This window comes from Pipra filicauda, unplaced genomic scaffold (assembly GCF_003945595.2).
Source record: "Pipra filicauda isolate LSUMZ 115617 unplaced genomic scaffold, ASM394559v2 scaffold80_size11013439_pilon, whole genome shotgun sequence".
NCBI lineage: Eukaryota > Metazoa > Chordata > Aves > Passeriformes > Pipridae > Pipra > Pipra filicauda.
Genome location: NW_024104987.1, coordinates 4,541,143 through 4,566,571, shown reverse-complemented (window position 1 = coordinate 4,566,571; position 25,429 = coordinate 4,541,143). Strand labels below are relative to the sequence as shown.

The 25,429-nt window shown below is 43.7% G+C and overlaps 1 protein-coding gene and 1 long non-coding RNA gene across 5 annotated transcripts in view; both read left to right on the top strand.

The window, feature by feature from the left end:
• Window positions 1-9,210, top strand: part of ANKFN1 (ankyrin repeat and fibronectin type III domain containing 1) — a 132,086-nt gene extending 122,876 nt beyond the window's left edge. For all 4 annotated transcript variants that reach the window (XM_039390183.1, XM_039390182.1, XM_027749544.2 and 1 more), the window contains one exon: window positions 1,172-9,210. In XM_039390183.1, coding sequence (XP_039246117.1) covers window positions 1,172-1,968 — 797 coding nt within the window. In that variant the 3' untranslated portion in view covers window positions 1,969-9,210. The remainder of the gene's footprint in view (window positions 1-1,171) is intronic.
• Window positions 9,211-12,075: 2,865 nt separating this feature from the next.
• LOC114003042 overlaps window positions 12,076-25,429 on the top strand; it is an 84,687-nt gene continuing 71,333 nt past the window's right edge. Inside the window, exon 1 of the long non-coding RNA XR_005566838.1 lies at window positions 12,076-12,217. This is a non-coding gene — a long non-coding RNA (uncharacterized LOC114003042). The remainder of the gene's footprint in view (window positions 12,218-25,429) is intronic.

The following is a 25,429-nucleotide window of genomic DNA, read 5'->3' as shown; positions in this document are numbered from 1 at the left end:
ACAGAATTAGGACTTTGGAGAAAAAAAATAAACCATCATTCTGCTGAGCAACAAGTAAATGAAACAGCAGAAACAAAAGCAACAGAAACTGCATTAAACAACTGCCATAACCATTTTGGTAATTACAATTTGGGGTGTTTTTTTCATTTTGGCAGTTTTATACAGTTAAGAAAAATGAATCAATCTATTCTGATTAGATTTCATTAGGTTAAAAGCAAAGAAACCTGAAGAGGCTGCTGCTTTGATCTGCTCCATTACACAGTGGTGTTCATTCTCAGCCCCCCTCCCTGAGCTATTTTTCCCCTGTATTACAGACCATGAATGCAGAATAATCCTCAGCTCTGGCACCATGCAAACTGGAGCATTATCTTGTCCTGCATGTGCTGGATTCATTATTGCTGGGCTGTGTCAACTTACACCAGCTCCAAGGGAACAGTCAATATAAAATCTATGTTTTATTCCTTGGATCTACCATAAACTATCCAGGGCAATGGAACATCAATCCATTCTGTCACACGTGCCACTACTTATTACATTATTGATCCTTCTGAAGCCAAAAGACAGCAACGATTTCAGTGCCAGTGTGAGATTTTCTCTAAAAATTCACATTTGAACTATTTGTGTCTGCTTTGGATTTGAACACACATCATGCACCTGATGGACAAAAGTGTGGTTTTTGTTCAGCAGCCTCCACGTTGTGCCTTGAGCCTCTCAGCACACGTGCAGTCACACCCTGCTCACAGTCACAGAGGTATAAATCCAGATAACTCAGCTGATATCTTTAATAAAAACAGAACCTGGATTAGAGATTTTCATTCTCCCAAATCTCCATCTCTATGAAATTTAGTGAAAGTAAGAAAAAAGACAGATCCTTTCAGAACTGAGTCCCAATTCAAATTCAAACTTTTTCCCTGTACCTAATATAAATTAATCCTTTCTGCCTTTCCTAATTCTACAGCACCACTATAACACATCTGTAAATCCTCCCTGATAAATCCTCCCTGACTCCTTTCTTTGCTGTCACCTCAGCCCACGGCAATTCCACAGAGGCAACACACGCACATTTTCAGAATTCTAGATTTGATTCTAAATTAAGACCAAAAAACCCCATAAACAGCTCAGCAGCTTCTCTCCCATGCTCGTCCTTAGTGTTAACCAGTTCTCCCTGCAGACTCCCAGCCCTGCTCAGACGAGGAAGGCTGCTCTGAAGTGTTCCTGCCCACCGACAGCGACTACGACTCCAGCGACGCGCTGAGCCCCAGGGAGCTGGACCTGATTTACTCCTCGTCCCAGGACATCTCCCAGCAGGCCAGCAGTGGCCTGGGAGGGAGCGCTCCCGACGTCCTCCAAGCCCACGACATGAAGCCCTGCCTGACTCTCCAGGAAGGCCTGACAGAGTGTGGTGCCTTCGACCCTCACGCTGAATGTTGCACAGAGTCCATGAGCAGTCTGACCCTGTCGGGGCTCACATCGAAAAGCACAGACAAGTCCTCCAGCTCCAAGCAGCCCCTGGGCTTTTTAGGGAAAAGAAAGCTCGGGAAGCACCAACATTACAACTACTTCGGCCGGCAGCACCGCTGGCTGCGCGTGCACAGCGAGACACAGGCGGGCTCCCTGTCCGAGGGGGTCTACACCCAGCATCTCATGAGAGCTCCAGATCTGTCCCAAGAACCTACCTCCAGCGAGCAGTTAAAGAGCCCCAGCAATGGCTCTCGGAGCACTTTCGTACCTCACGCATCCAGCCTCCCAGAAGATGAGCAAGGCAAGTATGAGGAACCAAGGCAGAATGTCCACAGGATACATGTGGAGCCTTATGAAACGACATTTGGGGATGAGGAGGGCAAGCCCTGGGCAGTGAGCACGCGGTCTGCAGGACACACAGATGTGCACAATGCTATGCAACAGACCACGGGTCCAGATGAGCAGCTGGGTTCTGCTGTCCCAGAAGTCTTCAGCAGCACCCTTTAGCCCCAGAATCCTGCACGGCTTCCCATGAGATATGAGCATTATGCACATAAGGCCATACTTTCAAAACCACTTGTAAAATTCCAGCTCCTGAAACAGCAACTCACGCCACCCAGAAGAATCCTGATCTTTTGACTTCCTCAGCAGGTTTCTGGTCTCACAGAGGTATCATCTGTCAGGGTGTGAGCATTATTGTTATTATTGGCATCTGCAGGTTTGCAGGTAGAGTCGCAACAATCACCACATAATAGAACAATCTGTGGCTGCAAATCCAGTAACAGCAGGTCTCTTGATCTCCATGTTTCTCTGAGCATGCAAAATTTTAAGCATGAGTGGTTCTGCCTGCAAGTTAGCAGCAACTTGGTGTCCTCATGTTAGGGCTGTGTCCTAAACTTCTATTTACCTGTTTTCCACTGTTTCCTGTAAATTTTTCTACTTCTCAGCCTTCTCGAGTGGATTTAGGTTGGATATAACTGGAGTGCTAACTGGTCTAGTAACACAAATAACCCAGAGTTTCTAGGCATTTAAAGAAATGAAAATTCTTTCAATATCTACAAAATGCAGTCAACACCATCTCTGACTGCCATCAGAGCCTGACATAATTAGCACAATGGGGTTTTTTCAGGAGCTTAGATTTCAAATTATTTATGTAGCAAGTTATTTTAAAACCTTAGGAGGTGAACCTTTGAGGTCAAGAGCAGGCAGAGTGAGGCCAGGTTCTGGAGGAAAAATAGGCAGGGTCTGCATGAGATTGAAGCAGAGTTTGATCTGTCTTCTGCCACCACACAAGAGCACATTTCATTATGTTGGAGTAACTCTTAGACATCCCTTGGAAAGAAATGCCCCTATTTTTGTTCCTGAATATTCACTGTAATTTGATCACCACATTTGAAATTGGGATATTCTGGCAATTCAGGTGAAGGAAATCTGGGGTGCAGTTTGAATCTAAGATTTTATCTTTGGGCTCCCAATAAATACTCATATCATAAGGAGGGTAGGAGGTGGTGAGTTATCATCTTGTATTGTTTAAAGGCAGATCACACTGAGTCAGGATTTTGTCCTTTGCAACCACAGTAAGACTTAAGAGAACTACAGAAGATGATCTCAAAAATGAAATCTGTATTAATGAGAACCATAACACTGGAGTCACTAAGAAACGAACTAATGTGGAGAGAAACCCCAGCTGTTGCACAAGCTTTAATTTTTCTTAAACAGTTCTTGAAGTTTAATTTTATAGGCCACATTCCTGCTGGTTAAATTCCCTCACTCCGTGTTTGCGCAGCCTTCTACCTTTCGGTTTTCCAGCCTCCAGGTGGATACATTCTAAGGCCCCCAATAAAGAGATTTGAGTTAAATAGTTGAGTTTACAAGTCCTTGAGGTAAAGGTAAGGATTTGGGCCCATGATCTGTGGTCCTTATTAAAATAGCACTTCCATAACCCCAGTGCTATTAAAATCCCTGTGAACTCAATCCATAAATTCAAAAATAAATGTTATTCACTATTTTATGCTTGGTCAGTCTGTGGAAGCCAAGAAGAGTCTTTGCAGTGATAGGAAAGGCAAAAACTTTCTCACAAGGGATTTACATTTGTAACTCCTCTTTTTGGGAGCGGGAAGTTAACTTTTTTGCACCAAAAATATTCATTCATTACCTGATCCAAAGCCCAGTGAGGATGGAAAGACTTCCATTCACTCCCACAGGGTTTGGATGAGACCCACACTGAAAATTCCTGTGGGTGAGAGCACACGGGGGGAGCAGAAGTGTCAGTGCCCATTTGCAGTTAGAAGGACACACATTGTGTGGAGCTGGGACTGGGGAAGGCCCCACTCACCCTCAGAGCCAAGCAGAGATGTCTGACTGTCACTGAAGGCACTCACAGCTGGTTGCTTTAGATTCTGTTCGTTAGCAGAAGGCTTTGCACCAGGGAGACAAACAATGTGATGCTCATATGCAGAGCCAAAATAATTTACATGGTTTTCTAGCGCCCAGCCCCTCGCCCAGGCTCCCCTAATCTGTCTCACCTCAAGGTAAAACTGCCATAAAACTGTCTATTAAAGAATAAAAATAACAATGCACTGAGGCCATATGTTTTTGCAGGAAGTGACAAGATAAAACAAGATGTTTCTAAATGAAACCCACCTCACTGTGCTCTGGATCATCAGGAACAGCGAGGGCGAGAAGTAGCAAAATATTCAGCAGACAGGCACACACTGCTGGTGAGATAAGGATGGAAAAATCTGTTCCCTGCTCCTGCTGCTGGACATTTCCAGAAGCAGCCATGTAGCTAATAAAGACTAGGTTCTTTACTGGTAGGAAGGGCTTGACTTCATCATAATCTTCTGTGCTGAGATGGAATTTGGGAGTGCAATGCCAGCCACAATCTACCCTGTCTTGATTTTAACCCTCCTATGTTGAAGGAATGTTTAGGTCATGGCCAATGGGACATGCTTCCTTGATCCTGTAACCACTGGATTGAGGTTATTCCACATACTTCAATAGTCAAAATAGTAATTAATAGTTCTGGTTTTAAATACTTCTGGTTATAAATATGTGCTCTTTGTTCAAAATTGCTATCCCTACCTATTCTGAGTCTCGTTAAAAGAATAGTAATGAACACCCAGAGATAAATAAATAGTAGATAGTGCTGCCTTTCGAGTACTGCCATAATATAATCATAATAGTTCTGCAGTTCTCTTAGGAAGATCACTCACACATTTCACAAGTAACTACAGCAATTCAGAAGGATCCTGCAAAATGCAAAATCCAGCACTGTCATCCCCAGTCCCCAGAGGCACAAGGGACTCTGAGCAGAGCTGAGTAAAGGCTCACAGTCAGGAATCGAATTAAAATTAGGAACTCAGACCTTTGCTTCAATTCCTGGGAACCCTTTCTCCATGATGAGCTCGAGTGCCCCTCCAAGGACTCTTGCCCAGAGCTGGGCAGTGCTGTGGCTCAGAGCCCACAGCACACCAGAGTTTCCTCAGCCAGCAGACACTTAATTCAACCTGTGCCCACTTGGTATCAGCTGAAGCTCTGCTCTCAAGAGGGTACTTGGGCTTGTAACTTCTGGATCTCTCTCTCTTACTCATCTATCTTGCCACAAAACCTTTGTCCTGCATTTCCAGGGAGTGTATTTCTCTCCTGGGCTGAACCCAGTCCCTGCTATTTCTAGACATGACATTGACTGGCTAGAAAAGTGTATGATGCTTTAATATTATGACTCCACAGAAAGGAAAAAAATGTGGACCAAATCTCCCCATTTAGTGGTCTAAAACTTTCCTGTTTCTGCTGGTAGGAAGTGAGACAAACTGCAAAGGTTTACACTCAAAATTTCTTGCACTCACAAGAAGGCTGTCTGCCCATGGACAGTTTGCCTGAAGACACCTGTGGCTCAAGCATTTCCCATGCTTCTTGTTTGTGGTTTTTTTTTTGCTTTAAATACTAATTAACAATTGGATTTTCTACGCTGTAAGACACAGAGAATTCTATAAAATAATGTTTTTAAATATAGACTTTAAAGGGGGAAAGGGGAGACAGAATATTTTATCCTGAGAATTTAAAGTGTTCTGGAAAGAGATGGTGCATCTTCAAATTCTCTATGGTATAAAGAAATGCATTAAGTTGCTGGTCAACTCTTCCAAGGTGATTAAATGCATGGCTCATGACTGTTATGTAAAACTTCAATACAGCCTTACAAACAACAAGGGTATAGTGTATCTGAAAATAAGATATACAGCTTGGAAACTTACTCTGAATTTCTCTGAGGTGTTGAACTTTGCCATCAGCAAAAAGTGCTTTTAGGAAACAGGCCTCTAATTTTCAGACAACAGAGATTTCATCAGGTTGGGTCTCTCATTTTTCCACTACAGAAACACATTAAATAACTAGAATACTTTATTTGTAAGTATAATTTATCCTCTGACTCCACGAAGTAGAATTCACAAGGCTAAATCACTCCCAGAAGTGAGAGGCAGAGCTTTTGGCCCTGTATATTCTTTGCAAAAAGCAAGGGCAGCGTTCCCCGAGGTGGGCTGCACGTTGTACCCCGGCAGCACGGACTGGTCACCCACCCAGCCACCCTCCTGAGTGCAGGCACCCCCAGAGCCTCCCTCCGGCTGAGGAAGGGTCTGCAAAGCCATCGGGAGTTCTTTTGTTGATCTGACTGGGCTCTGGAGCAGCCCCATCATTGTTGGACACCCTACAGATCCCACCAGCTCAGAGATCACCTCTCCTCGCTCCGGGTGTCTGTGAGCTCTGACCCTGCCAGCTGGTTCTCAGTCTGGAATTTTGGGGTGAATAAGAGCCAGACTGGAACACCTTCCTCAGTTGTTTCATACCACAGCACCTTGCTCAAGATTCAGCCTTTAAATCAGTCATCCCATAACAAGGCAATGTGTTACTAAGCTTGGCTGTCACCAGGCTACGGAAACCCCTCTATTTGGCTTGTCAAATAATAACAACAGATTTTTTATGTTTATTGTTATTTAATTTTCTTTCTTGGAAAAGCTACGTGAAACTGAGCTGACGCTGGAGGAAAGGATTGGTGTAGCACTAATCTACCTTATTACTGTGAATTGTAGTAACTTATTAAGCAGATTTTAAGCTAAAAGCACAGACTTTATGCGTTTTATAAAGGTCTGTTTGGGCCCAATCCTGCTGTCCTTGGACCTCACTCCAGGTTCTTTTTCACCAGTGTAGATCCAGAGTAGTTCCACCCGAGCTGAGTCAGGTGTTCCCCTGTACAGGTCAGCACAGCCTGACTCGCTCCCAGGGCTGGCTCGGGGTCAGCTGAGGCCCCGCACCAGTGGAGTCACCATGAGAACAGCACATTCATGCTGGTGTAAAAAATGATACGTGTAAGGAAGATAGAAGGGTCTTATCTCATGGAATATCACCCTGGATATTCCAGGGACCGCTGGATCCGGATGGGGAGAGCGAGCCCAGCAGCTGCTGCGTTACCAGCGGGGGAAGCCCACCCTGCCTGAAACGCTGCTCCTCCTCAGAACAGGGCCCAAACCCTCTCCCGTGCTATGCAAATGAATGCAATGGGAGCCCCAGTTATTTTGCCGATAAAAACGAAGACTTAACAGGGTTATTGGGGACTTGGGGGAGGGGAAGAGGGGCTGTTTGTTTTTCCCCCTCAGAGAAAAAGTAATTTAAGTGAAATGTGCGAGGCGGTGTTTAATTGCTTCCTGCCTTGTTTGTACATAGCAATTTGGCTGTTTATTGGTTGTCTTTGTTCAGATTTTTATTGTAACTTGTTGCTATATACGCAACCCAGCGTATGCTAAAGTTTAAACTTTGCCACACAATAATGCACAATTTTATGTGCTTTAAAACTTTGTAAACATCTCGATGAACGATGTCTGCTGTGCTAACTGTGAGCCTGGGACTTGACACAACAATATTTTCATGCGTATGTACCTGCAAATGGTTTGAAAATAGCAAAATATATATTGAGGATGGCCACGAGCCAAGAGTAAATGAGTGCCGTATGACTCATGCTTCTTTAATAATTCCTGAAAGAGGCATGTATAGTACATAAAATAGACAATAAAAATAATTTTCAAGACTACAAATATTTTTTATAACTTCAGATATTAAATACTATTTTAGAAAAAAAAAAAAAGTTGGTTGGTAAAAGAAATCTTAAGTTTATTCGAGTGAATCATTGTCATAAAAACGTTCTTAACATAGATTTTTTTGTTTGATCTAATATCATAGAAACTCAGCTCTTTTAAGATTTAGAAGACTTGAATTGCTCTTGCATTCTTACAACTCCTGTGATCTTCTAAAATTATGGACTTCAAGTCTTCTCCTTCATTAACAAAAAAATACTGGTGTGTACACTCACATGATCCCAAATACCACGTGTACTCGTGCACAATCTTTAAATGGTGTTTTTTGAAACATGTTTTATTTTACCATCATCAAGTTCCCCTGTATGTGAGCTTTACAATCCATGCAAATCTGACCATGGTTTGTGTTTTTCCCTGAATTCCCTTTATTTTATTAGAAAGTTACTTTTTCTAAGGCCAAGCTTTCAAATCTGGTCTCTAAATTTTGATTTTAATTCAGACACCTGAATGAAATAGGCATGGCTTCCAGTGTTTGTGGGTGAAAATACCCTCCCACCAAAGGCAACAGAAATTTAAATTTTGTCACATATTCTTGTACAAAGAAAAGCAAAGCAAGGTAATACTTCTCATGGAGTACAGGATTGGGTTACTGTGTGCAACCAAGAGAAATAAGAACAACTCCTTTTGAATGCTGAATTGAAACTGGAAGGGTTCTGCTCTGGGTCACTGTTTACCTGTTTCAAAGACAGACAGGTTGCTAAATGTATTTTAACAATGAGATGATGCCATAACTGGAATAAGTGACATTCCAAGGTCACAGAGAGCTTGTGGCAGAGCAGGGACATAATTCCCTGGTCAGCATCCATTATCAGGTGATTATCCATGGCTTGTGCATGGGTACACACGGTAAAGGACACGCTGACCAATGTCTGCATTCCAGCCAGGACATGCCAACTCAATGCAAGCTTCAAAACAACAGCATCTTACTGGAGTATCTGTGAATATTTTCACACATGGAGAACGTTTTAGCCAAAACACAGCCAAAGTGGAGTTAATCAGCAGAGCAAAACAAGTCTTAAAATACAAGATAAAACGTGACTGTCATTTCTGCTTCCTCGATTTTTAATTTCAGAACATGAAAACTGTCACAACATTTACTAAGTTAGTACAAGAAAAAAAAAATGCAAATAATTAGTCATGGACAGTAACCTAAGAAATTACCTGGGAAAAACAACCCAAGACAAAGCAGGATTTTTGTGTGCATGTACTTCAGTCACTCTGGTGCACTTTGCATGTCCCATGCATTTTTAGAGCCTGCTTGTTTGTATGTTTTGCTTGCCCCAAGCTGAGATTTCTTCTCTCTCTAAGAAGAGCAGTAAGAGAGCAGTGCAATTCTTACAGACCTTTCTCACACGTCTGCCATGAAGGACAGTGCTGTTCTCTACCTGCCTCTGTGTTCTCCGCTGTTTTACTGAAATGCTTTTAAACCAATTGGAAAAAAGTTGCAAACTCTTCTAGGCATGTTTCTGACTTGCTCTTCTGACAGTAAAAGATACCCATTTCACTGTTCCACCCCAATATATTGACCTAGAGAAACTCTCATCTCTCTGAGAAAACTATTAACTTATTTTTTAATTATGTCTTTAAATAAAAGCTTTGGGTTTGATTTGGGTTTTTTGTTTGTTTTTGCAAACACACAAAAAATCTCTATTCATAAGCTTTGCTGTTCTCTTCCCCAGGCTGCTGTTTTCAATCTCTCTTTTCAAACAACTATATGTTCATTTAGAAAAGAATTATTAAAATGTTTCTATTTTCTTCAAGTTTGCAATTCACAAATATTAATGAATTGGTCCTAATTAATCAGAAGGACTTCTGCTCCTTACTTGTGTGAATAACATCTAATTATTCTAATTATCCAATTCATCTTTATTATACCAAAAAAAACCAGGTAGAATCCTCTGCTTTCTGCTCACAAACACAGTTACAAAAACAAAATAATAAACTGAACAGCAGCTTTCAAGCCTTACAAACTAATATTAAAGTCAATTTAAAGACAAAAGAGCCTTTTATACCAGTAAATATCAATGCTGTCTTTTGGAAATAGCAAAATAAAATCACCATATTTGGTGATCTTTTTTTTTTGACTGAATCAAGGTGATATTTCAAAATAGATAATTTTGAAATTTCAACTAAATTTGATTTTTCAGGGGGGAAAAGCCAATGCCAAAATGTTTTGTCTGGAGCTATTTGTAATCACTTTGTGAAAATCCTGAAGCAAAACATTACAAGTGTGGATACTTTCATTAAGTGAAGATAAACAATTCTGTAAGAGTTGAAACGCCTTCAGAAAGAAACACCAACATCTGCCACTGCTGCTGATTTTAGTGGTACTGGGAGTGCTCGTCACTTCTGAAAATTGGGCGTTTTGTTGAAGCCCTTTGTCACACAGGTATGAGAACGTGGCTCTGGTTCCCCTCAGCTGTGAGCATTTCTGGAGCACAGTAAGATTTTTCCACCTACATGGGGGTTCTTCACAAGAACCTGCATGGCCTTTGCCTTTTCCCATATTGCTTCGTAAAATTTCTGAGAAAGAAAAGTGTTGCTTTTTTTTTTTGTTTGTCTCCTCTTCTCCTGAAACGGTCACAGAAAGGAGCTAAATCAGAACTCGGGCTCGGACAGTGTAACGCCCCATTCTCATGGCTACACGTGCTTTGGGCCCCATCCCAGCAGAACAAGGATTTTTTCAGGCTTTCTTCTGGGGCACACTTGCTCCTTCCCCCTTCTGTGCCTTGTGGGTTGGTCCTGATCCCCTGCTCTCTCGTGGCTCCGTCCTGATCCCTCTTTTCCTCGAGTCTGAGTCACAAGAGCAACAACCCTGCCTGCTCCGACCTACTCAGTGCCTCAGCTGTTAGGGTAAAGCCCACGCTCCCGGGGGACTCACGTTTGAGTACAACCCCAGGATTGTCAGGGCTCTGGCTGGCAGTGCTGCCGAGGGGACAGTCTAAGGCTCTATTTTAATCTTCTGGAGCCCGGCCAAACACTGGAACGGAGCTGCCAGCACGAGGGGGGCCCTCCTGCTCACTGCGCCTGACCTCCCATCAGGAGAGGTGCTGGTGTGTTCCTTCTCTAACTACTAGGGCTCTTTCATTGCGCCTGACCTCCCATCACGAGTGCTACCAGGGATCCAGCTCCGACTACTGGGGGCTTAACCCTGGCACGGGTCCAGCACACGAGCCGCACGCTGCCTGTCTCCAGATGTAAGATGCTCCCAGTGTAAATTCTCGCGCCGCAGGCTCAGCTGGAGGGGCTGTTTCAGGTACGTTGTTAAGCAGCCATGAAGCGACATCGACTCCTCGTTCCAGTCTTACAGAGCTGGATGCACCCCCCCCAAGGTTTTTAACCGCTTCTTATCTTTTTAATTTGGGGAAGTGTGTTTAACCAGCATTTCAGGTGCGTTTGTGGTTCTGGCCTGAATCTGTGCCCTGCAGCTCAGCTTCAGATCCACGCTCCTGTCCTGAGTGGCATCGGCTCCACAGCCCGTCCCCATGGGCAGTAATGAGGTGAGACCTGGCTGTGCCGTGGGCCTCAGGGAGAAACCCAAACACAGCAGTGAAGCAGAGCATGTCTTACCCACTCCTGGGTACTCAGAGAGGTGACTTTTACAGAAAGCTCTCACAGAGGCGAGCGGTTCAGCTCAATCATGCCCGTTTTTGCTGCTCAGCTCTGCAGAGCTCTCCTCCAACACAGGCAGCAAGCACAGCAGTGTCCTCCTGACTTACTCCTGGTTTGCTCAGTGTCCTCCCGACTCATTCGTAAGTTTGCTCAAAGCCCTGGGACACCAGTGCGAGCCCATCCGGGCATGACATAAACCACTCCATGCTACACTCCATGCCATCCTGACACCCCTTGAAACGCTGTTCTTTTTCATTGAAAGGGAAATGTATTTTTGCCAGCCCATGTCAGTCTGTCCCTATTAACTTCCCTGACGCCCGGCGGGTCAGTGCCAGAGTTACACAGAGCTTTACACCAGATTTACACCTCGGCCGCGCGGAGCCTCTGGTGCTGCAGCGGTGACCGAGCCCGGGACAGCGGGATAAAGCTTCGTCCTGAGGAGGCTCATGTTGAGCTCGGCACCAGACACGGGCTAAGGCTGCCCGTGCCCAGTGTGGGACAGCCTGTGGCCGGTGCGGGGACAGCTCGGGGTGTGCTCTGCGACCGGCGCGAGGACAGCCCGGGGGTCGCTGCCTGTGCCAAACCCGGTGCGGGGACAGCCCGGGGGTCGCTGCCTGTGCCAAACCCGGTATGGGGACAGCCCGGGGGTCGCTGCCCGGCTGCCCCAGTACCGCGGGCTCGCTGCCACCCGTCCCCCTCACGCCCGCCCAACATGGCGTCCCGCGGGCGCCGCCGCGCCCCCTCCTGGCAGCCCGCGGCAACGGCGGCCGCCGGGCGGGACGATGTAACGCCCTCCTGTGCGCCCGGGCTTCGGCGAAGCCATCCAAAAACCATAAAAAAGTGAGTTCCCTGGGTGTTTCCCGCAGCCCTGGACAAGGTATGGCAGGTGTGGCATCCGCTTTGCTGAAGCTCATCCCACATGGATCATGCCCGTCGATGGCGACCGACACCACCCGGGTGACGAACGTGCTCAGAGCTCTGAGGTGACACAGATGACACAGGTAATACTTTTCCTTAAGGTAAATCTGTGAACTCCCACAATATCAGAAAAAGGGGCAGCTCAGAAGGAAATTCTCTCATGCACTGGTCTCCCACATTCTGGGGTGGGGCGGGCAGCCTTTGGCTCCACATGGCGTCAAACACGACCCGAACCTTCCAGAACCTGCAGCCACCACGACCAGCCTTTAACTCACCGTGCAGGGCTCTGTATCGTGCCTTTGGAAAACCTTTACAGCTTTTCAATCAAAAGAGGTTGGAAAGCACCGCGCTAAGTCATTGGGAAACACCTGATATGGGAAAACTTCCAGGCGTTGGTCTCCATGGAGGAGGCATTTCGGCAGCTGTGTCGCCCAGGGCTCAGGAGCCTCGGGAAGACAGTTTGCACAGGGATTCTTGGCAAAGCTAAACTCATAAAGATCACTCTGTTTGAGTGATTGCATCACCGCAGGTTTCTGAGTGACTCCAAACTTGAGATGCATATTTTAAATCTCCCCTGCTGTTGCTGATAATTTGTTCCATATTTACCATATTACTTAGGACTTGCAAATGGGGGGGAGTTTTTTTAGAACGTAAATGTTAATTGAATTAGATAGCCACGGCCACAGCAAGCCAAGCTCATCTCTGGCCCTTAGTGCCATTGCAATCCATGGTTTTAACATTCAGGGTGAATTTAGTGCTATTGACTTTCCCCCAACATTAATCCATGGTGCTTGAAAAGAGATGGGACTTTCTCTGCTATTTAAGCTCAGATGGTAACGATTTCTCTTTGAGCTTCGTGCTGGCTTTGGGTCCCAAGGTTTTCAAAGGATGAGGCTACTGAAACTGTATTGCTTGTTCAAATATAAATATGGGATCAATATATACAGTTCTGGACTTACTCAAAGACCACAGTTCTTAGATCTGCATCTGTCAAGGTAGGATTTGGGTAACAATGGAGGTAGAATAAAAGGCTTAATGCAACAAGCTTTTAAAAGCACAGTTACTCAGCGGGAGTTTTTATGGTAATATTTTTCCTTAAAGTAAATCCGCAAACTCCCATAATGTCAGAAAAAGGGGCAACTCAGGAGGAAATTATCTCATGCACTGGTCTCGTACATTCTGCAGAGATCGCATCCAGTGTCCAGTACTGCATTGTTAAAACCCACTGAATGCAATTGTATTTAAGGGGCCACAGTTACCATTTATGAATAGAATATCCTTTACACACATGATGATAGCCTTCACTTTGGAGGGATGGAGTAAATGACATCTGTGCCGTTGGGCACATTAATGTGCAGGCTGGCGAGAGAGCCACTGTTTCTGTCACAGACAGCTTGATTATTCCATTTTCCACATGTTCTACATTATTTGCTAAATCAATTTGCAGAAAAATCACTTTTAGTTTCAGCAATTAATTTTAAAAGCAAACTGAAGGTTCATTTCAGTGAGAGTGTGCAGCTGTACTGGGCCTCAGCTACCTGATCACAGTCCAAGTAGACAATAATCTAGTTTTCAGCTTTTATGTTAAAAATCTCATTTGAAGTGAGAAACTAATGTCTTTTGCTGGTATTCTTGCTAAATGTCTCCTCTAATTGTGGTTTTACCAATTATTTTAACTTTAATTCTTTGCCAAATGACCAGATTTACCACATACAGGTCCATATTAATGCATATTAATGCAAGCAGTAAAGTATTTCATCCTGCTCTGGAAGTCAGACTTCAGAAAGGTTCAGAAGGATCAGTAGAGATTTATAAGAATGATTCAGGGATTGGAAAACATACCTTAGAGCAAGATACCAAGGCAACTCTTTCTACTTCATTTAACCAAGAGGTGACTAAGAGCTATTAGTTCACATCCTGTTCGTTTTGTGTGTTCATGAGAAGGAGGTTTTGGATCATAAAGGTGTCCTAACATGGGCAAGAAACTGCCTTGTGAGACCCAGTGTCAGGGCACTGGAGCAGTTTGGGGTAGAAATAAGGAGTACAATTAACTTTTGGAGAAACTTGCTGGAGATTGATTTACCCTTTGCATTGAAGTGTTTCTCTAAATTCATATTATTGGATGTGAAAAAAAAAATACTATACCACAGCATGTATTCCCATGAACAATATTAGGAGGAGCTGTGCTCCCAAAAGAGTTTGTCTCTGGCCCTGTGTATGCATTATTCATGGACACACATAATTTCTGTGAGAGGTGAAGGAAATAAATGAAGACATTAAAAGTAAAATCAATTCAGGTGGTCACACTTCATCCCAATTTGTGTGCCTAAGGTCTCTTTTGGCTTCAGAGTTTTTTAAGGCTATTTGCAAAGTTGTAAGACAAAAATGAAGAAAGGGTTGAACTTTGCTTCTGGAACGTATTTCTTGTATTGGGGCATTCTTTAATTTTTAAAAAAATGTTTTGAACAGTTTTTCATACTGGATGGCATACAAGATAGCAATAGTTTTCATACAAGATAGCAATTCCCCTCTTTAATGTGAGATTTGTGTGAAAAGAACCAACTGTCCCTATTCCCTGCAAAACTTCACCATGTGCATTGAACGTATTTTCAGCATAAAATAGCTGGTCCTGCTGGTGTAACAGTTAATGTCTCCTGTGCTTTAATTCATACAGGAATTATTTTGGTCTACGTTGTTAACTAGCCTAAACAGCCTGCATGTTAGCAACCACTGAAGTGAGGCATAGCTTCAGCCTCCATGTGATGCTTAGCAGTTTATTATTAGCTTTGTATTTTGTGGACTTTCATAACACACAGTCACTGCCCTTTTGTAATAAAAATCAACAGCTGTGGAAAAAATGGTGCAGTCGGGCTGTACCTCTTCCTCTGTGGCCTTTCTGTCCCTGTGCTGACCCCTGAGCCCTGCTGGAGGATGCAGAGAGCCCGGAGCTGTGCTGCACCAGTCCCTTTGTGCTGCTTCCCCAGTTTGGGGCAGGAGCAGGTTGTTGGATGGGGGGGGGTTGTCGTTGCTCAGCAGGAAATGTTGTCTGTGCAGTGCCCACCCAAGTGTGGGAGCATCTCCCCCAGCCCTCAGTGCTGACTGCCCCAGTCCACAGCCAGAGGATTTATCAATACACCCAGACCTCTGGAAAGGACATTGCAAAGCTATTGGCAGTGTGAGTGATCTTGACTTAATTCTTCCAGCCTGGCACATAAACAGCTCTGGTTCTACCCTGTGCCCTCTAGGCTGGCAAGAAGGCACAGATTGAAAGTGCAAATGAGCACACTTTGCAGGTTGTTTTGGTGTGAAGTGATGGGGGGGGGCAGGTAAAAACACGCGGTAGGAACACTGAGGCTACAGAATAAATAAATTTGGACTTTGTGCACCCAGTTTTACTGGGGTGAGACAGAACTTCACTTTCTGAAAGAAGTGAAGGATACTGAAAATTGAATGGCCCCGATAAGAGCGTTGGTTCTGGGAGATGAGCACAGGTAAGACCTGCATTTTTGGATGCAATTTGGCAGGAGTGAACGTTGGCAGAGCTGAGCCAACAGCGAGTCCTTTAAAAATCCCATCCTTGCCCTTTTAGTTCCCTGGGTAATCCATCCCCTCGGGCTGTGTGACTGTACACAGCAACACACCTTTAAGTACTTCCGTGCTGGGCTGGAGTATTGGCTCGTGCTCTTCTCCACTTGCCTGTGGGCAGGTTTATAAATTATCTGCTGAGGCTCATTTTGCTTATGTGGTTTCTTGAAACATGCTTAAACTTAGGAGATACTTAGTCAGTACCTTTGCCTCTTTCAAGACATTCTGCTATAATATGTTGCTCTTATATTAGTTTTTTGGCTTCACAGACACTCTTAAAGCCTCTTGACCAGCAGATCTACAGTAAAGCCCAACCTCCTGCTCTCTAACCGTGACCTGCTTGTCAAGGTGCCTCTTCTTCCCCCCCCCGGTTCATCAACTGAACCTTGTTGGCAACAGTGAGCATTTAAGTAGCTAAATGTCTATTCAAAGACTGGTCTGCCAAGTTACCAGTGCAGGCATATTTTTGTAAAGAAATATGCAGCTCAACTTGTGGTGGCCATTGAGAAGCTGAGCTGCAAAAACATCAACACCACAAGGACACAATATTTTTCTCCTGATTACAACACGCTCATTTATTTTGGAATTCTTATGCCAGCAGAGGACTACAGGGCAGTGACAGTAGAAGAGTTGTCCAGATGCCAAGGAAAAGAGAGAACTGTATATGTACTCCTGTCCTGAAATGGTAGAGGGTAGGGAGAAAGGCTAGGTAGTGATTTGAAAGGATACATTTCCATAAACTTTCCAAGGGAATCCACAGATTGCTTCCACAACAGATACCTGCAATACTTTGAAAATATGTATAAAATCCAGCTGATTGCCAGATTCTCAGGTCTGCCTGTTCCCTTTGCAGAGATCTGCAGATTCAGAACAACCTTTCTTTTAAGACTAAGATAAATGATTACCTTTCAAATTAGCTGGGAAAGCCATCACATAATAAAGTACTTGTGGTGAGAGGAATCCCTGTGCCTTGGGCCAGAGAGATAGTGGGCTCTAACATCTGACTGGGGTGGCCAGGCAGCAGTACAAAGAATAAACAAATAACTATAATAGTGACTTTGTTTTGGTTTATGTGGAAAACTCAAATCACTGTGTCTTTCTCTAATATATGTAGACAGTTTTTTTAGCTCTTACTATGTGATCATTTCTACATGGAGACAACCTCTCCAGCACTCAGCTTTATTTAAAACTTTTAGATTCCCTGGCAGTTCACAGCACTGACTTTTTGAAAGAGACTGTGTTCATCAAAATGTAGGGAGCACAGGCTGTATAACCTCATGCAGAGGCTGTGCAGAAGTTTTTTTCTGGGTCATACCACAGTATCTTAAGTTTTCTAAGCCTTTTTTAAAAGCCTTTTTTTCTGTTTTATCTGATTTTTTAAAAAATGAGCACAGGTGTGCTGAGGCAAACCAGCAGACAGTTCTGTTTCATTCTCTGTCTTCTGTCCTACCATCTGTTACCTCCTGGGTTTAACTTAGGCTATAAACTTTTGAGGGAGCAAAGATGCCTTTTTTTTTTTTACACATTTATACAATACCAAAAATGGTCGGTCCACCTCCAAGCTTTTAGGTACTGTGATAAAATAAACAATAAATCTTTGAAAGGATATATATTTTTTTTTTTATATTTCTATTATCATCATGGGTGTGATGTCATTTTATGGCTGGAAAACCAAGACATGGATGGTCTACAGTCAAAGTTATCGAGTATCCCCTAATTGTGGCTGTGCTTATTCAAACCACCTAAGAGCTGCTATTTCATACCAGGACTTTATGTGTTCAAAGCCCAGTTCCAGTTGGCTTGAATTGCAGCTGTTGTGAATGCACGCCCTGCTATGAAAGGAGCCCAAGTGAGGCTGCATAGCTTGAGTGTTGTTGAAAATGAGACATAGACATTAAGTGGCCACCTGTGAAAAGTTTTCAGTTGCTTACGTGCTACTGCACTGGGATTCCTGGCAGAACCCAGGGAGAGAATTCATTTTTCTGGGATGATGTTCAGTTCCTGCAGGCATTGCCCTGTCTTCCTGCAATCTTCTGCTTGGGTCAGGAATTACTGTAACAAATCAGGGAGTCCTGTTTCTGCAACATTTTCCTTTCACTGTATATCCATTGTCAGGTGCACCAGCAGCCAGCTCAGAGGTCAAAAAGGAAGTCCACACGCTGACTATAGAAAGAAGTACAGGGAACAAATGGCATTTGCTCGAATATAAAGTGTGAGAGCAATTCAGGGCTGTTTCTCAGACACTGGTGGCACATGACAGAACATGGTGCATTATTAAAAATGTGCTTCCTCCACACCAAGGCACTTCAGCTTCATTCCTTTGTATATCACACTCTTGACTGAAGGTGGTGGAAGATCCTCTATCCCCAGGGTGGGAATTTGCAAAACAATTCAGATAAAGCACTACAGAATTAACAACTATGTTTCTAATTGATGAGTAACTTCCACTGTAATGAAATCAGAACATGCTATAAAATCCATGAGGCTCTGTGGTCTATCCTTGCCAACAAGATACTCTATTAAAGATAGGAACCAGTCCTGAGCAAGGAAAACGGAAACTTCTTCTCAGTTTTGCCGGTTTGTGAGCTTGGGCAAGCTGGTCTGCACTTCATGTGCTCTTATCTTCTCAACTTTTGTCTTTGATTATCTGTTGAGATGATCAAGAATTCAGCCCCTGACCTGCCATTCAACACATGCCCAATGCCCACTGCAAAGGGATCCTGAGTACAGTGCACTGACATCTACCTGATACACTTCACTGGAAAACCAAAGTGACATAGGGACCTGAAGGACATGAACCCAATAGAATAATCACTGAGCAAGTGCTGAGTACCCACAGCATGGTGCAGAAAACACACTGGTTTGTATGAAATCTGTTGGATTCTCTTAGCAATGTCTCTGATAAATCTCTTTACAACCCCACGGCTGTCCTTGTGTGCTACTGCATACGTGTTCTTGATGGTTTGAAAATTTTCAAAGCAGCCTTTCAACAAGGAGCCATTATTTTCCAACATTCTCAGTCCATGATACAACAGTCTTGTACGAATCTCCTTGTACGAAAAGGCTTCTTTGCCCAGTGAATGATGTAATTTAAGCCAATCAAATCAAAGTCAACTTTCATTATAAGCAGCGTCAAGTGGCACAGCAGGATTTTAAAGCACTAACTGGGGTTTCAGAGCTCAGTTTTCAGTTCTGTCACAGATTTGTGCAACCATCTCTGTTCTGGTGGTGGTGACTGGCTGTACCTGTATGAGGAATGAGCCATGCAGCCCACATGGGGAACAGTCAGGCTGCTCTGGGACAGAGGGTGAGATGGGGTCCTCTAGCAAACCAAACCTGGCTCTTCCCACTGTAGTTTCGCCACTGGTTTGAGCAAGTCCAGGTCCTACTGACTCAATAAACGTGGCTTATTCAGCAGCTAAGCCAGCAGGGATCTAAGGGCATCAAGGGACTCGATTGCTCTTTGTTGCTGTCTTTTGGAAGGCTCTGTTGCCCATTAAAATGCATGTGAGGTTTTTCTGTCACTCCACGGGCTTCTTGAATTAAAGCCTTTCCAATGGCAGGATCTAAGCTGCAGGATCAGGCTCTTACCTTGAAAATCTATGCATCAAATGCCTTGTATCTTATCTATATAGCTATTGAACTAATCAATAAACCCTCTACTAGTTACATTTATCCTCCCAAGCTGAGGGACCATGCACCACTGGCATTGAAAAGGCTGAATGATTTGCCCCAGTTCATGCTTCTGAATAAAATTGACAGCTATGAGATGGAAATGTTCAGCTCATGTTTTAATTTGCTGCAGGAAAGATTTATCAGGCAGAGGTGAAGTCTTTGACCCAGTTTTGTCCTACTGGGGTCTCTCTGTACAAGCTGCAGAGGGAAAGGAGGGGTCCCAAGCACTGATATTTTCAGGTATCTCTTACTCTCCCAGCTCCAGCCAGTGGGGTTTTAGGGTAACTCGTGGCTCTGTGCTGCAGGCTGAGCTGAGGTGCTGCAGGGCTGGTCAGGGATTGCTGCAGAGCAGGGCTTGGGGCAAGGGGAGCCAAATCCACTTACAAGAAGCAGTTGGGGCAGAGGACTCTCAGGATGCTGCTGCCTGAACGACTCCATCGGCTCCAGGGGCAGCTCTCAGGGACCCTCGCTGAGGGAACAGCAGGGTGGGCTGGGAGCTGAGCTGGGCTCGGCCCAGGGCTGAGCTCCACGCAGGGTGGGCCGGGGGCTGAGCTGGGCTCGGCCCAGGGCTGAGCTCCACGCAGGGTGCCGGCGGCCCGCGGGCCTGGGGGCAGGGCGGCTGTCTATTTTTAGTGAGGGTTTTATAGAGTGGATCCCTGCGGTCTGGCTCCACACTGAAATATTGTCCTAGTCTCAATGACATAAACACAGGGCCAGCCTGTGATCCTGGCGCCAGCTTCAGCTTAGGGAATGTGAATGAAAGTACCAGTGGGGTCCAGGCAAGAAGGAGAAGAAAAAAATCCCGACTGTAATTACAAATAAATCCCAAACCCTTTCGCTCTCATGGCTCACTTAGTACAGCAAATAGCCTCTGATTCTCTACAAATAAGTCCCAGCTTAGTTACTGACAGATCTACCAAGAGGCAGTTAATGGAATAATGACTAAGGGAAGCTTAGGGTAATTTCCAAACAGTTCCCAGTGTTGGAGGGTGATTGCCCCCACCTCGGCCCCCGCCCTGCTCCCTTCGGGTCCTGCAGCAGTGAGCACCGGGCAAGAGCCGAGCCTAGGGACACCAGGGCCCTCTTCAGCTCGTGGGGGAAGGCTGCTATTTATTTATTTATTTATTTGTTCATTTATTTAAGACATCTCACACAAGAATAGTGACAGGCAGACTCTGGTGTCTGGATCTGAACTGTCCCCCCAGGGAGAGCTTAGGTGAGGGTCTGCAGAGCGAGGTTATTCCTATCTTCTTTTTTGATAAGAAAACTGGGGAGATTTTAAATGGAAGTGGCATAAAAAGCCATCCCTGCCATGAGACACTTTAAATGCAGCACTCTTCCTCTTGTTTCTTTTTCTGTTACAAAGGCATCTCTTTTCTTTGAATCCCTTGTCTGAGCTTGTTCCAATACCTCATATTTGAGTTGAAATGCTCAGTTTGCTTACAAAAGTTAAACTTCATGTTCAAAGTATAGAGAACTCTTGTGGCACTTCCAGAGTGGCCAGGGCAGTGCTCTTTTATGTTTGGTTTTGATCTTTCTTTAAATCAGAACAGGATCATGTGTCTTTGGAACACTATTTCATCAAGAATGAGAGTAATGGAAAGGCTGTTCCTACATAGGAACAATTGTAAATGCATACACACAGAGAGAGAGAGAAAACAAATCCAAATAATAGTTGACATATATGCCATTGTGGCTGGCATCTTATTGAACTGCTGTTGTGTTTATTATGACAATAAGTACTTCAAAAGGTGATGAGGCTTCAGGGGAAGCCTTGCTAGGCAGCAAGGATACTCAGTTGAAATGTTGCTCCAAAGAAAATGATGCTGACCAAGGTCTATGCTGGAAAGTCTAGCTGATTGTTAGTCCTGTGATGGCTTGTTTCTTCTTACCATTCCATCTTAGACTTTCCAGATATCTCTGTTAAAAGGAGGAGAATAGTCACTTGTTATTATATAAAAGAAAACCTCAAAGTCCTTACTTATCAGAGGAAGTGGACTGCACATAAGCAATGCTGTGCTGAGAGCAAAGTAGTAATTTGTGCCCACTTCTTTCAGTGCTGTTTGTCTCATATTCCTGCTGTAACCCCCGTACCCTGTGTCAATTCTCTTTTAGAGACCATGGCATTGTGGGATCTTACTCTATACCCCAGAATGGCTCCAAAAGCTTTTAACTCTATCCTGTAATTGATGTTTAGTGTAAACTGCAATAAAGGAAGGATATTTAAAAAAAAAAAAAAAGGAGGTGGGGGGAACAACATATTTAATGAGGATGAGTAAACACACCCAAGATGTAACTGTAGATATAAGAAAAATAAAAGCAGCTGGGGGGCTTCTGAGACATTGTTTGTCTTGAAAGTGATGAGAAGAGGCACCATCAAAAGACTTGTTTTACTACAGTCATGCTTCATTATGGGGAAGGAGAGTGTGGGGAAGGGGAGGGGTGGGGGTTCCCTACGTGACCAGGTTGCCAGAAGAGAGAACCTAACTCGTTTGCATGGCCTAATTAATCCCTGAACCCAGTCAAAGCCTGAGTCAGAGGGAGAGAGCAAATGTCAGATCTGTGTCTGGGAAGCCTAGATTCATTATTTTACTCGCCTGGGTCCCTTTGCCTTCAGAGGCAAAGACTTGAAACTCCCAAGTCAAAGAAACACATCCCAGAGATTCCTACGGAACATGAGCAGGTTTGGAATCAGTCTCCTTTGTGTCTGTTTCTATATCTGAATTAATCCCATACCCCCATGAGTGTGCCTGTTTCATCATTTGTGAGAGAAAGGGGAAATCGTTCCATGTGCCACTAAAGGTACAAGTTTCTTTGAAAAGTATCCTATTGAACATCCAGCTTTTCACAGCCAGCCCAGTCACTGGGAGTGTGTATCTCGTGACAGTTCGTAGTGGCTGCAGAGATAATGCTATGCACACAACTCTGGCTGATCATTGTGATCCACTTCTTTTTGAAGAGATCAAATTTCCTAAAGGGATAAAGCATAAGAAGCTGGAAAGAAGTGATAATTCAAAATGCAGGGGAACGATGCATACTTTAATCTTTTTCTAGTTATTAAAGCTCCTTCATCCTTGCACATTTTCTGGCTAGAGCAAATTTAAAGAATGTCTAATAACGCAGCAGTTCTGAATTTGTGGGACCTTCCTCTGCTGCTCTAATTCTTGAGGCAAAATTATAGCCAGGAGTTGTTTTATATAATGGGCTAAATTCTGCTCTTTTATTATACTGTAGGCAAGATATTTCTTCTGAGCATAAAGTGCACCCCTTCTAGATTTAGTTCAGGATTTCTGAGTTGTATATATTTGTGATCCAGTTCCTGGCTCTCTGATCAGGATTAGAAGCTGCCTCTGGGACTTTGTACTTCCACAAAACCCGTGAGTCTCTTGGAACATTTTACACGAGAATCTGAGGCCGCATTTACTGAGTGCAGGGGACCGGGGGGCTCAGGACTTAGTTGATAGAAGTACTTTTAAAATAAGTTGCATTTTCCTTCATTCATAACCAATAGGCTAAGTATGATGTAATCGGATTTATTTTTTCCTCTTTCACCCCCACTGGAGCCAGGCAAATGAAGTAGTTGAGAGAAAAGGGGTTGTCATTTTCAGCGAGGCAGCCATTCATCACGGAGCATTAGACAATTAGCAATAAAACATGTGAAGGGCTCCATTGGTGCTAAAAGGGCGAGGGGGTCCTTTTAAATATCAGAGGTGAGAAATGTTATGTATCAGGGTTATTCAGTAGCTGGCACCAATGAATCACTCCCAGGCACACAGGGCTTGATTGGGGGGGTTGCTGTATTTTTCGCTTCATTGAATCTCTGTCACTCAGTTGTCTTTAGTGTTTTATGAAAAAGGAATAGTAAAAACTTGGTTTATCTCAATAGATGTTTATCTTAATCACCAGGCTGGCTAAAAAGGATAAATACATTCCTACTTGTCATGTGTGTATATATGTAATATATGCTGCCACAGGGAGTTTGTTTGGATAAACAATGTTGCCTGTGTGGAAATTCAAATCCCCATCAGGAGCCACTGCTTGTAAATGTAAGTGTCATTTTTTAACATAAAAAATGCCTTGGTTTCTGTTTCATCTTTGCCAATTCTCCCACTGGCCTCTCTCTCCATAATGAATTGGTCTGCGCGCTGTGAGACGCTGGAATCTTCTCTCATCTGCTGGGATGTGAATATTTGGCACAAAAAGTGGGATGGTTAGGTGGGGTAGAGGAGGGGAAGGATTTAGAAGAACTTTGGGTTTCCTCTGTTGCAAAGCTTTCCCGTAAATAAATAAATAAAACTAATTCCTCCAAGTGGGGCTGCAGCCAAGAAAACTGTTCTGAGAGGTTCAGATTTACGGCAGAAGACACTGCTGAGAGAAAGAGCGAGAAACAGAGACAGTGGAGTTCCACCTCCCATGATATATAGAGCCAAGGGAGGTATAAATACCCGTCACTTCCCGGACCCTCTTTTAAAAAAAAAGACAAACACCCAGGATCCTGTCTCTGGCTGCCTTGCAGCAAGGCGCCCTCATAAAAGCTAAGATAAACAGTTTATCAGCAGATGAATGCACAAGCTCTGTTCTAAAGACAAAAGTCTATACCTTAGGAAAAATGCAGAGGCAAGAGGAGAGTGGGCTGAGAATCAAGCACAGTATTTCAGGAGGAAGAATGACATGAAATGAGAAAAATAGAGCAATTCTATAAGGAGTCTTTTAAGGCAATGGGTACATCTCCACGTATAGATGTACTTAAAGACTAAGAAATAACTTGTTTTATTTCTAGGGTCTTATTTTTTTTGTGGTTTTATTCTTCATTGCTTTAATGCACTAGTCATTTTAGGATTTACTCCACTATAAAACATTCATCCCATAGCTGAGTTTCAAAATATATTATTTATACATCGTTTATCACTGCAGATAAAGATTCTTGGCCAAATGTATCCTTCCCTGTCTCCATTCTGTTGTGATTTCAAGGTAGAACTTTTCTCTGTCAAAACATGTTTTACCTTCCAAAGTATGTGATTCATAACTGTTTTCCTTCAGAGCAGCTGATCACCTGCTGACACTGGGTCATCCTTAACACAGTCTTCATTCTGTGGCCCCTTCTGTGCATCAGGAAGGGGGCAGGGAAAGGGATGAGCTACCTTGAGACACAGCACCACATTTCAAAGGTCCAGCAAGATCTCCCTGAGTCTTTCCAGACTAAAGAATATAGCTTGAAAGTTGTAGAAAAGTGATTTCCTACCGGTGCTGTGTGAATTCCTGGTCAAGGTCATACATGACCAGTGATAGCTCATAATATAGATTGTCACCTGGTACATTTGAGTGATGTAAAATGGCTGACAGCTGTGCATCTCCTTTAGAATTGTTTTAGGGATTCACAGTTAAAAAAAAAAGGTAGAAAATTAATCTGTAAGGAGTTCTTTACCAAATTTATAAGGCTATGACCAAGGAAGAGGGAATGGGTCTAGCAGAGGGAACTGGTCTAGCAGCTTGCTAAGACCTAAGACTAAAATTAAGTGATTTTTAATTCAGTTGTTTCCTCTATAATTTTTGTAAAACACTTGACTCTTCCCTCTGCATTGATACATTGATACTGGTAACATCTAATCAAACTCTCCAACATCTCCATGGAAGAGGCAAGGATTAACATTCGTGCTCTACAAATAAGGAAAGGCAGAGCTGTGAAATGTGTTGCCTAAAGCCATATGAGAAATTTGCATGAGAGTTGGGCAGAGGACTCATTTGGTTATGGTTTTGGTTTTCTTTCCTTAACAAACTATCATTGTTTCGTGCCAATGGATTTTTAAAAACAAGAAGGAAAAGGCAATGAGATCATGATTTAAATAATCCATAAGTTTAAGGGAAGCAGGAATAGTTTCAAGGAAGCCTCCACTCCTAAGGAAGGCACATCTTTTCCAAGCACACCTGGCATGGTTCTTCCTCCCAATTCTATAGTGGTTTATTACTTTCTGGGAGATTCCCTCCATGTTTCAGAGGTTCATGCATCGTGCCTGAGACCATTGCTCCTGGAGCAG